This window comes from Podarcis erhardii, assembly GCF_964252035.2.
Source record: "Podarcis erhardii genome assembly, chromosome: 4".
Taxonomy (NCBI): Eukaryota; Metazoa; Chordata; class Lepidosauria; order Squamata; family Lacertidae; genus Podarcis; species Podarcis erhardii.
Window position 1 is genome coordinate 66,955,286 of NC_138508.1, and position 12,975 is coordinate 66,968,260.

At 42.2% G+C, this 12,975-nt stretch overlaps 1 protein-coding gene across 4 annotated transcripts in view; it reads left to right on the forward strand.

Annotated features, from left to right (window-relative positions):
* ADGRG2 (adhesion G protein-coupled receptor G2) overlaps nt 1-12,975 on the forward strand; it is a 50,903-nt gene that overhangs the window by 4,249 nt on the left and 33,679 nt on the right. For all 4 annotated transcript variants that reach the window (XM_081859052.1, XM_081859051.1, XM_081859053.1 and 1 more), the window contains exons 2-3: nt 8,471-8,589; nt 10,387-11,004. In XM_081859052.1, coding sequence (XP_081715178.1) covers nt 8,472-8,589; nt 10,387-11,004 — 736 coding nt within the window. In that variant the 5' untranslated portion in view covers nt 8,471. The remainder of the gene's footprint in view (nt 1-8,470; nt 8,590-10,386; nt 11,005-12,975) is intronic.

The following is a 12,975-nucleotide window of genomic DNA, read 5'->3' on the forward strand; positions in this document are numbered from 1 at the left end:
GAAGAGAGAGTTGATGGAAGGAGTGGCACCATGCAACTTGCAAGGAGGCAATTCCAAGCATAAGAGTCAGCAAGAGAGAAGAGGTGGAGTTGTCTGAAGAAGCAGGAAGCCTTTGAATGGTTGATGGCGATGGAGCTGGAGGAGTGAAAGCCACGATCACGAATGCAATGGAGACTAGTCCGTTAAGGCTAATGGGACACTGCCCACTAATTTCAGTCTGCCCTCAGCCCAGCCCCCACCTGTCTGCCTTCTTACTGCCATCAGTCCAGGGTATAGCACTGCATGTCAGCTCCCTCATCAATTTTAGTGTTACCCTTGTAGAACTCAACAGAGAGGAGCATGGGGACAAGATTAGAATTTGTTGGCTGTGCCTCAGTTTTTGCCAGTAGGAAGGCAAAAAGAGAGTGTTGTAAAGAGAGAAGCATCAGGCTTTGCTGGCTGACTGGATATAGGAACAAAATAAAATAAAATTCCTTCCAGTAGCACCTTAGAGACCAACTAAGTTTGCTGTTGGTATGAGCTTTTGTGTGCATGCACACTTCTTCAGATACATTGAAACAGAAGACGCCAGACCCTTATATATAGTGAGAAGGTGGGAAGGGGTATTACCGGTACTCAGAAGGGTGGTGGGAATGGGTGATTGGCTGATAGGTGTGGTAAACCTGTTGATGACTGTTAACGACTGTAATTGGTCTTACAGGAAAAAGCAAGGGGTGAGATGGCTGAAAATAGCTTTATCATGTATAATGAGATAAGAATCCAAGCTATTTTTAGCCATCTCACCCCTTGCTTTTTCCTTTTGCAGTCTTTAGAGTTGTCAACAGGTTTACCACACCTATCAACCAATCACCCATTCCCACCACCTTTCTGAGTAATACCCCTCCCCACCCTCACACTATATATAAGGGTCTGGTGACCCTTTTGTTTCGACTACGGCAGACCAACATGGCTACCTACCTGTAACTGGATATAGGAAGTGAAGAAAAGGGAGAGGTATCAAAGCTTTGTCCCTGCAAGGATGGTGAGATCATGGAGTGTGAAACGGAAAGAAGGGCTATGGAGGAAAGATAAGCAAGTCTTAAGACAAGGATGAAACATAAAAGTGGAAATATCATACACGGGGACATTTAAAAACTGCCATATACTGAGTCAGAGCATTGGTTTAACTTGCTCAGTAATGTCTACCCTGACTCGCTGTGGTTTTAGACAGGTGTCTCTTTCAGCCGTACCTGGAGATGCCAAGGATTAAACCTGGAGGAGGGAGAAAGTTCTATAGTGGAGCTAAGTGTCATCTGCATAAAGGTGCAAGAGCAGTTCCACGAGGAACCCCAGTGAGGAGACAGAAAGAGAAGGGAAGCTTCCCCTTGTGGAAACACTGGAAGACTGTTTATGCAGATATGGTGGGACAAGCTGAGGACAAAATCACAGAAACATAGAGCATTAAGCAAGAAAGAGTGATCAACTGTATTTAAGGAAGACACTGGAGACATGGATAGTAGACAGGTCGAAACAGATAAGGGTAGAGCACAGACTTTTTGAGAGAAAAGGAGCAAGCAGAAAGGAGATTTTACATAACTTGACTGTAGGTTAGGGTCTGCCCTGGCTTGCATCAGCAGCAAGACGCAGGCAAGATGGGTTAACTTGGAGGAATTGTTTTGTCTTAGCTGTGTCTACCTGGTTTCTCAATGTATCTGTATATCTCATGACCTGGTATTTTTATCTGGATGGGAAGCCAGTGATTTCATTGTGGGTAATATTCTTACCACAGTTAGATTCTGCAGAAGTTTAATAAGAATTAAAACTAGAATAGGATGGCAGTCATAGTCACAAATCACTATTACCATGGATAAGGGCTTCCAACTCTTTTAAGCAATATATGAGTGAGGCTTGTTGCATTGATTTCAGTGGGATTTCTGCATATACATATTTGGGACTGCAGTTCACAGCAACCTACTTTCTATATACCAAGCATATATGTTGTACCTACAGAGCAAAGCATCGTAATTGCTGTATCTGATTGCACTGGGATTTCCATCCCTGTTTTTGGTGTTTGTTCCCAACACCTTCCTCCAATCGTACTTCTCTGCATGGGCTGGTTTGCATGAAACAGCAAGCCAAAATATGGCTTACTGGGGCAACACAACACAAATGTGCAAACTCCTAGAGAGGAGCTTGCAGCAGCTTTGCTCTCCTTTGGTCTCTTTCACTGTTGTGATGGCTTGGCAAAGTGTCTGAACTGGGATTCGTGGTTAAGCTTTCTCCTTACTACTGTAAGAGCTACAGAGTACTGATTTAAGCTAAGATTTCACTACCCATGTCATGTGAACCATATGTCAAACTCCCCTCTACTTCTCTGACAACACATCTTCCTCTTAAATTTCAAATTCATTTTGAATACAAGTAAAAACAAGAAAGCTAGTGTACTGCCTGCACTGCTTCCATGTGCAAGGTGCCTGCTTGTGTGGTGAATGGCTGCTCGCTGGCTCCTTCATCTTAAATTACCCATCCTAGGGTAAAGAGGTAAGATGCTAAATGCGGCTGCACACAACTATACCTTTAAAGCACATTTGAGGCACAACACAGGAACCTGGTTCGCATGACATGGTAAGCCAAACTATGGTTTACAGAGATTGTGTGGGTTCCTGGTGAGTAAATTTCAGCTGCTTTGCTCCTCCTCTATGCTTTTTGATACTGTGCTTAGTTAAGCCAAAGTTTATTTTAACGATCCCTGTAGCATCAACTAACTAGATGAAGGTGTTTCATAGCCGCTTGTAAAGTGCAGGATTTAGTAGACAGGGAGATTTAGAATGCACTTACCAGTGTTCCAGATACAGCATAACTCCCATAAAAAAACAACAGCAAATAAACAAAAATCCTTTCAGTGATTTAGAGTCACCTACCTCCACCAGCAAATTTTACATGATGGAATCTTAACACTCTCTTTATTATTATTATTTTTTAAGGCGCCAGAAAGTTTCTGTGCAATACCATGAAACTTCAAAAAAGGAACACCATATTGTGTCTTCCATTTGCTACAGATATATTTGATATATTGCCAGTAAGCCAGTAAAGGACTTCAAGAAAGCCACTTCATTGGTGCATGGGAACAGCTCTCTTGACTTCAATGTGATGTGGCTTGCTTCCTTAGTGCCTCCTGGAAAAACCTACAGAAAAAAAAGGATATTTTATAAAGAAGTTGCTTCTATCAAACCAGTTGCTAGTTTTCACAGTGACATAAAACTTTCCAGTGTTTATACCTTCCCCATTACATATACTTTCTTGTGCCAAGCTTCTTTTTTAAAAAAATATTTTTACTATTTTTGTATGCCAATCTGGACACACACAAGCAGATTAACATTCTAATAACCACAGCAAGTAATGGGAGGAACAGGCAGGGAGCCATGTAATGCAGTACTAATTGTTGGATGAGTCCTTGTGGTTTTGTCCATGTATTGACTTAGATTTCAACAGAGAACGACTGCTACAACACAGTCTGGGTAAACAGACATCACTGTGCTAATACTGCTATCTTATTCATGGAAGAAAATTAATGTTAACAATGTTGTTAAAATACTCAAGAGATATAAAGAGAACCTTTCTACAACAGAACATTTGCAGATTGTGCTGGAATTATTTTTAATTAACTGCTATCAAAAGATTCTGCTTTGTTTAAAATCATATAACTCTATCATATTGCATTTTCACTCAGACTTGACATTAAAATTACAAGAATTGCCTGAATTCCTGATGCTTTTGGTACCAACAACATAGGGAGGCTATTGCCTTATAGCAGGTATAGAAAATCTTTGGGCCACTAGTTGTTGCTGAACTGCAACTCCTGTCATTTTTTTTTTTTTTTTTGTCTTTGGCCATGCTTGCTGGGGCTGATAGGAGTTGTAGTTCAGTAACATCTGGAGGGCTGAAGGTTCCCCAGACCTGGTTAGTTCTGCTTATGGATTTCCCACTTGGCATCAGCTGGCCAGTACTCTTGGAAATGGAATTTTGGAATTGGTGGACCTTGATAGGATCCAGTTGGGTGCTTCTTAAATTCTTAAACATAAATTAATTTTTAAAAAGCAAACTAGCTAAATAACCAAAACGATAGAACTATGAGCACCTTGCATACATTAAAACTTTCTGTTACACAATTAAACCAAGTACAAATATTCAGACTTTGTGAAGTTGCCATCTCTCAACCTTAGGGCTTGACCTTTCTTTAGTTGCTCTGAAGAAGGAAGACAATCAATGACATCATGCTGCTGCTTTCATGATAAGACCCTTCTCTCTGCCTTGCTGATGTGGACTAAAGGAAAGCAGAGCAATACATTTGGCACCAGCTTGGCTGCAGGAGTTGCTGGAAGGAGACATATAACAATTTTAAGGACTCCATTTGGGATCTGTGTAGGGTTTACTTTTTAGCCTTTTCTTCTCCCAAAGATGACCTGCAAGGCAAGTGTGTACAGATGTTTCCTTGGTTTACTCCTGAAGTCTTTCTCTTGAATGAGTATCTGGAAGGCAGCAGAGGTTTAGGAATTGAGTTTTCCTTCTCCTAGATGGGCTACCTTCCTAGGTTGACAAGTCCCATCTGTCACTCATGTGACTCCCAAGCAAGACAGAAAAGGCATATGGAAGTAAGCTTTCAATGCTCTTGTTTTTGGGTTATTATAAGTGTGCAGAATCACAATTTTTCACATTCCACAATGGTTAATTGGTCTACATACCTACTAATCCATTTGTAGCATAAAAATATAGTTTTCCTCCTTCTGTAATTGCTCATGATCATCCTCAACCTACTTTCAATCTAGATTGATTCTAGATCCTGTCATCCACCAGGGTTGGTGTGGTTACTTGATACATGTTTGAAAACTCTCTTCTTGGTTCAGTCATCCACACCTTTTCCTCCCTTAATGTGCCCCAGGGGTATTTAGAATATATAGCGATGATTGTGATCTTGGTATGCATCCAGCCACAATGTCATTTGGCAGGTGTATAATCCTCACCCCCATTGCCTACATCTGTTTTCATTTGCGTGGACAGGCGGAGTCCCCAGATCCCGAGTGGTTCCCCCCCCATCATGTAGAATAACGACTCTAGACAACGTGCTATGGGATTAAATTGGCCACAACTTTATTAAATTTCAAATGTGGGTAGACCTTGGCTCAGGCATTGGGCGTTCTCCCTTCCCAGTCCCCAGCCGGGGACCTAGGGAGCATCAGGGTTATCCAGTGTGGGGGGGGGATGGGCTGGCTCTGGAGAACATATGTTCAAGCAGAGATAGCCGCCCCTGTTACGCCGCCGCCGCAGGGGAGAGCAATGACGACCTTTTGGCGTATGGTCAAAGCCTCCCTTCAGAAACCCCTTTAACGGGGAACCCTGGTATCGCCGCCGCAAAGAGGAAGATGGACTAAAGGATTCCGCCCAAGGCCTGATACCGCCACCCGAGACTGCAAAGATTGCGGTCTCACCGCCAAGACTACCTACATCTGAAAATCCCCTTTGCCATCCTCCAACCAGTCAATCAGGTCATGCCTGATGTCGCTCAGCCAACGCTCGTTACCACGGTCCGATAGGTGCACGCCATCGGGCCGAAATAGCTCCTTCATGTAGACTTTAATGTTGGGGTGTTTTGCGACCCGACCTCCCATGCGAGTGATTGCAGAGCGCACTGCCCTATTGATTTTTTCAACGGTGTAATTAAGTCTAGTGGGTTTGATGTTGCCACGCCAATGCAAGCGTGGCAGAAGTTCGGACCAGAAAATCGTGATGTTGGGGTGAGCGGCATGTACGCTTTCCAGGTCTGCGATCGCTGTTTTGATCAGAATTATGCTTTTTTGCACGACCAAGTCATTTTCGCCAAGGTGGAGCACAACCGCGTTTGGCGGGTGGCGGAAAGCAAGTTCGTGACGCAACCGAGGGTGCAGGGCATCCCATCGCATTCCACGTTGGCCGAACCAGGAAATGGAGATCTTTGGCTGCAGACCCAGATGTTCTCCGCCTGGACCAGTAGTGGCATGGATGGCCACCCAATGCACTATGCTGTGGCCGAAGATCCACACATGTTTGGGGGTTGAGCCTGAAAGAAAGGATTATATGGTATCTGTCAGTGTCTGCTGGTTGTTTCGAATATAGCCTTTGAAGGCAGCTGAAGCTCTGGAGCCAAGTGAGGATTACCAGGTAAGATCCACCCTCTATTGTGTGGGCAGGTAATCCCTCCCCCTACTTGGCCTGGTTTCCCTGGCAACGCTTCCCCTAGGTGGGATTGGACAACTCACTGGGGTAGGCGGGGACCTCCAGGTATCCCACCTGAGGGAAGGCAAAGCCTATGCTGATGGAGCCACTCCAGATCCAGGGCCGCACGCGTCCACGCAAAGGGCGCTCCCCGTTTTTAAGCGGGGAGCGGTCATTGTTTTCAAACGGACACACTGTGGTGTAATGCAGAATCAATCTGCAATGAGCTTTTGTTTTCAGATGAAACCTGGTTCTCAAAAAGTGCTTTTCAGGGGCAATAAACTATTCAATAAATCTAGATTGTTTGTGGACTACCTAGAAAAAACAAGTACTCAGTGTCCATTGACTCTAGAATGAAATGTTGTATGTACCCAACTTAAACAACGAAGAACATGACCTGAGATTTCATTATTGGTAGGATAACTTAGACACAGCAATGTTGGAAGCTGCCTGTCATCAGACTATTTGTTCATCTTGGATGTTATTGGGGAGGGCTTTGCTGGTATTTATTTGTTAACATTCATCATGGATGCTCTCCAATGATCTTGGATGCTTTTATGAGCTTTGCAGGTTCAATCTTTTCTTATTAAATGATCTATTAAGAGTACTATCCTACATTAAACTTAAGGAAGGGACTATTGCTTAGGGGGCAGGTTGTTTTGTATGTGAGAAGTACAATCCCTGGCATTTTATGTGAAAGACCTCTGCCTCAAACCATAGAGAACTACTGCTGGTCAGAACTGACACACTTGGCTAGATCAAGACTGGTGGACCTCCAAAGGTTGTTGGACTACAACTCCCATTATCCTTGACCATTTGCCCTGCCAGCTCAGGCTGATGGGAACTGGAGTCCAACATTTGCAAGGACACAAGCTAATGTTAGTCTAGTGTATGCTACCATCTATTATTAATATTATTATTAATATTAACAAATCATAATAAATTATTAAGCTTTGTGTTATCTATGGTTTTTAGATAGTAGCCTAGAGAGCAAGAATTCTGGGCTCTACAGCTTATGCAAAGGATTTACTTAACTGGTTTTGATTTCCAGGAAGCTCTGGAATGCTCTGTGCTATAAAGTGATTTTGTATCAGATATATGTGGTTTTTAAGTGGAAATATGACCTACCTTTAAATATAATATACTGTAAATCAGTCTGTGCTATAACTGCAATCTCATAGGAAGAAAAATTCATAGTGCACAAATTAGCATTGCTTATATAGCATTAACAGTGAGCTAAAATTAAAACCTAATGGGTGCAAAAAATATCAATTTCTTATCAAACGGATGCGGCATTTTCTTGACATTCCTGTCTCCTAGTCTGGTGAATAAAACTGATCCCCATTTTCCATCCTCGCCATATACAGCAAACTTCCAATAATTTTTAAGACAAACTGTGTGCAAGTTCTTTTACAGTCATCTAAATAAAATAGTTGTAGGAGAAAGAATATTGCTTCATGGTAATCTGACTACATTTCATTACCTGTGAATACACAATTTATTATTGTGTTCTGCTATTTTCAGTTGTGATGTAGTTAGTTTAACAGTCTTCTAGACAAATACTTTGTTTTCATACTTTTATCTTGGGAAACTCTTTCCACAGCTGTTGAGAACCCCCATGTTCCGTCATGGAAACCCAGCACACTGCAGAAATTGTGGACATTACCATTAGTTAGAGTGGGTTGGCAAACTCAGGTAGCTGATCTTGGGCAGGAAATTATTAGGTATTTACTGTATTATTATATTTTGCTGCCAGTGAAGGGAAGAGGCACAGGGGAGAGTTTTTTGCACCAGGTGCCAAAATAAGTTGGCCAGCTTTGAGTACTGTTACCATGCCCCTTTAGTGGTTCCTTCTCTGCCTCAGTCATCAATGTGTCTTGGGTTGGTACTGATTAAGACAGACCTGTTGTGCTTCACTGGTGCCCTCTATGAACTGAGACCATGAGCTATAATGTTGCAAGTGAAAATAACGACAGCCTATTCATCAAGGAAGCAGGCCCATTGTTACAGAGATGCTTTGAAGAAACTCCTGGGAACCCCAAAACAAAGTTTGAGAAACACAGACATAAGTGAAGGGGGCAAATCTTTCTCATGTAGAATAATATTTAGAGCCATACATGACTAAGCCATATTCAGAGCATATGTAAGTTCAGTGGTCCTACTCTGAGTATGCCTTAGTTAGGTACTAAGTATTTAGCACCAAGTATTTAGTTGTTTTCAGATGTTTTCTTCTGCATTCTAGGATGATTGCCCATGGAGTATATCGTAACTGCGCTACAGGATTTCATGAAATCTTATTAAAATGTAAGGTTTCTCTCTCTCTCTTTTTCCTGCATTTGTTTCTGGCTTCTTCTGGCAAAGGTAAGATTTTATTTTCCATTATTTTTCCCTGGAAAAAATGTCAGTTATATTTTCTTTTACAATAGTCTTGAATGAATTGTATCTTGACAGAAGTCAACCAGTGAAATGGATATACAGTGGTACCTCAGGTTAAGTACTTAATTTGTTCCGGAGGCCCGTACTTAACCTGAAACTGTTCTTAACCTGAAGCACCACTTTAGCTAATGGGGCCTCCCGCTGCCGCCGCGCCGCCGGAGCACAATTTCTGTTCTCATCCTGAAGCAAAGTTCTTAACCTGAAGCACTATTTCTGGGTTAGCGGAGTCTGTAACCTGAAGCGTATGTAACCTGAAGCGTATGTAACCTGAGGTACCACTGTATGTAATAATTCAATCCAAACATTTCTATAGCACTTTTCAAAGTATGCTGTCTGTAATACCATGACCCTATGAAGTAAGATAAATCAGGATTGTGGCTTGCCCAAGATTATGAAGTGAACTTCATTTGCACCAATAATAAAGGAACTGAACAAAAATTATTTTAGATGTTTAAATTCAGTTTAATTAAACAACTTATGGTTTCAATATACAACTTGAAACTATTCTTTTCTCGTTGGCTAGAACACTGTGCCTGATCTATCCTAAATACCAGGTATATTTGTATCCATAACTGCAGAGGCAGATAGATCAGGGAAATATGATAACAGATAACTCCAACATTTTGCCAAGTGGGTCATATGTTGCTTTCTGTCTGGCAGAAATGGGGTGAAGTGAAGAGGACAGGCTATGACTGAGGCTTGCTAGTTCTCATTCCAGATACACAAAGTAATGTCTGTCTAGTCTCTTAAATACATGGAACACATTTGAATTATGTTCTTATGTAAGCAGTGTAACTCAGTCACAAAATGGTTCTAATTATGCTTCAGCCATGAGTGTTGCACTTGGATGTAATTTACATGCACTTAATCATGCTTGAAAACATGACAGTTAATCTGTCTAATCCATTTCTTTGCTTCAGTAGATCACTATTTAGCATATTTCAAATTATTAAAAATATATGCATATTGGGAATGCAGATAGGGGTTAGTGCCAGGGTATAAGTTTGCCTCTAGGATGTCCTGGGCTTTGTACATGAGAGAGCCCAAATTCCCTGGGAGAAGTCTACACAGTAACTCCTTCCCATGCCAGTGTGAATGTAATTTTCTAAGGGTTAATGATGATGTGCAAAGGAACTGAAGCTGAGGTTCTATCCATGTGGTATCTGCAATGCTTTTTTCTATTAAAAAATGTTTAGGGGTACTCTCATTTTCCTACTCATGTTGAAATACTGCCTCTCAATGAGGCCAAACTTAGATTCACAAAATGTTTAGGGGTATGTATACCCCTGTGTACCCCCAGAAAAAAGCACTGCCTATCTGTATGGAAAGGGATGGGGCTATGCTCCCATTGTCAGCCAGATAGCATAAGAAATCAGAAGGTGATGTGTATGCTAGGAATGCCCAGATGTTATGAGGAAATCTGTGAATTTGAAACATAGTGCTACTTTGTCATAAGATTTCAGAAAGTCAGATACAGGAAGTCATAAAAGTGCTGCAGAAACTACCGTATTTTTTGCACCATAACACTCACTTTTTTCCTCCTAGAAAGTAAGGGGAAATGTCTGTGCGTGTTATGGAGGGAATGCCTACGGGTGGCATGCCTACGGATTTTCCTCCTCTAAAAACTACGTGCGTGTTATGGTCGGGTGCGTGTTATAGAGCGAAAAATACGGTAATCATTTTTGTACAATTTGATTTTAAAAGTTTGTTTTCTTCTTGCAGCTGAGAATAATTTCTTAGGAAATTACAGAGCTGTGTTCAATACCTCATGTGAAGAAGTATGGACTTTGTCACCTGCAACGTCTGTGCCTGCTCTTATGAACTTCACATTCTGCATTCATCTTAAACTATATGACCCCAAAAACGATTGGACGGCATTCGTCTACAAAAAAGAACCAGACTGCGATCTGCCAGCGTCAGATTGTTATGAAATTGGTCTTACAGGAGGACAAGGCAAATTGACTGTTTGGCTATTTGGTGAAAATATAACCTGGGAAGAGAAACTGGATGAGGACACCTGGTACCAGGTATGCACAGGGTGGCGAAGTGAACCGCAGCAAGTGAATATATATATAAATGGTACACAAAAAATAAATGAAAAAATAAATATAACTCGGCCACTTGCTGCAGGTGGGCAGCTTTTACTTGGTTGCTCACAGAAGCCTGGCACACCCTCAAATTCTTCAAATGGAATGGTTGGTGAACTGTATTTGTTCAGAATGTGGCCTAAAGGAGAAGTATTCCGTACTCAAAATTGCCAAGATGGCGCCACTGTCCGCTGGAGGAAGGATCAATGGGTCTATAATAAGACAGTGCTGTACAGCAACTCTTTGCCATGTGGTAAGTAATATTGTGCCCTTTTTTCTGTTTACGGGGATGTCTTGTCTTACTGTCAGGGGCGGCTCATCCACTTGAGGCAAAATGGGAAGCGCTGCCTTTCCTTGCCCTGTTGTTCCCAAACTGTTGCCGCTGCTTCTCCGCTTGCCCTGCTGCATCCGCCTCTGGTGGAGGGGCAGCACCAGCATCAGTGCCGATTTCAGGCAATATCTTGCCCGATTTAGACAAGTTGTTACCAAAAGATCTTGCATGATTTCGGACATGATTTCAGCTGAAATCAGCACCAAAACTGGTGGTGAAGGCAGCAGGGCAGGTGGCACACCCATAGGGCTGCTTGACTCAGTATATAACAATGGGACACTGGGTAGACTATGCGCAGGGAGAAGGAGGGAACGGTCTTAAATTGTTTGGCGCTGAATTATCTCAGTACTATCTCACTGTGTTTTCGTGTGCTGTTGTGTATTGGAAAGAATAAACCTTTTCTCTGAAAGGCAGCTGTAGGTGGGGTAAGGGGTATGGCAGATGCTCAACAACTCACTTTGCAAGCTGACTCACTAATTGGGAGGGAATGTGTATTCTCTCCTTGCAAGTGATATTCAGAGTCAAGAGGTGCTGCAGAGGCTCAGAAGGATGCAGGTGCTTTGGAAAACACAGAATGGAAGGAGGTACATGTGCAGGATAATGTAATGGATTGGACCTAAATAAAACATGCTGTCTCTGCACAATACAGCCTTGCTATTAAATCTCTTCAGATGTTTACTACATTTTTGTAGTTATGTTCACCTGTGCAGTATCAACAGAGATACTGTACAAAGTACAAAGGTACTTATTTTTTTTCAGTTGAGATTGCTATGATGACAAGAGAAGAGGTATGGATAAATGATAGGCACCAGGGCTGTATATTTTGGGAAATGTGCCAGGAAGTTATGAAGGCAGGGCATGTAACCATGTGAGGTTCAGACATACCTCTCCCTCTGAGCCCTATACCCATTTATAGACCCAGACTTCCTGTTTCCAAAAATATCTTTCTGCAGCTAAATACTTTGATAAAAGAAACAGTGCTGAGATTATCAGAATTCTGTGCTGCCCTTACAGCCTGCCATTGCCTTTCCTTATATTATGCTTACAATTAAATGTGCATGATGCAATTGCAGCTGTAAATCAAAAATGGAAGCTTTAAACTAATGCACAGAATGTGGTGGTATTGTATCATATTGTTGCACGCCACCCCAATTTCCAAGTGGTGTGTGATTCCAGGGGTTCCAGGCACTTACTCAGGGTTCACATTTCCTTTGGAATGAGGTACAACGGAGATTGTGGTGTCTTTATGATATATGGTTTCTTTACACATATATACAACCTGAGCCTACAATGGAGGGGTTCACAGCATTAACACCTTGCTTCTCCCTTAGCTGCAGCCTTGGATTCAAACACAAATCAAACATCTCTTGCTTCCCAGCCTGCAGCTTTTCTTCCAGCTTCTAGCTAAGACCGCTCAATTCTCAACTTTGTCTTTCTAACTTCCAGTCTGGTACAGATCCTCTTTCTTTGTTCCCTTAACGACCCATCACCAAGAAGCTAGCCTGGCTATTCTAGGAATTTGAATCATTGATTAGATTTTAACACTTACAGGCTTCCCCTTCCCCCAAACTCACAACAATGTTATAGAATCATAGAATCGTAGAGTTAGAAGGGACCCCTGAGATCAACTAGTCCAACCTGCTGCAATGTAGAAATCTCAACTGAAGCATCCATGGCAGATCGTAATAGGAGATGCAACAGGTAAGGTAAAGGTAAAGGACGGTTAAGTCCAGTCAAAGGCCGCTATGGGGTACGGCGCTCATCTTGCTTTAGGATGAGGGAGCCGGTGTTTGTCCACAGACAGCTTTCCAGGTCATATGGTCAGCATGACTAAACCGCTACTGGCACACGGAGGACCATGACGCGTGCCAGAGTGCACAGAAATGCTGTTTA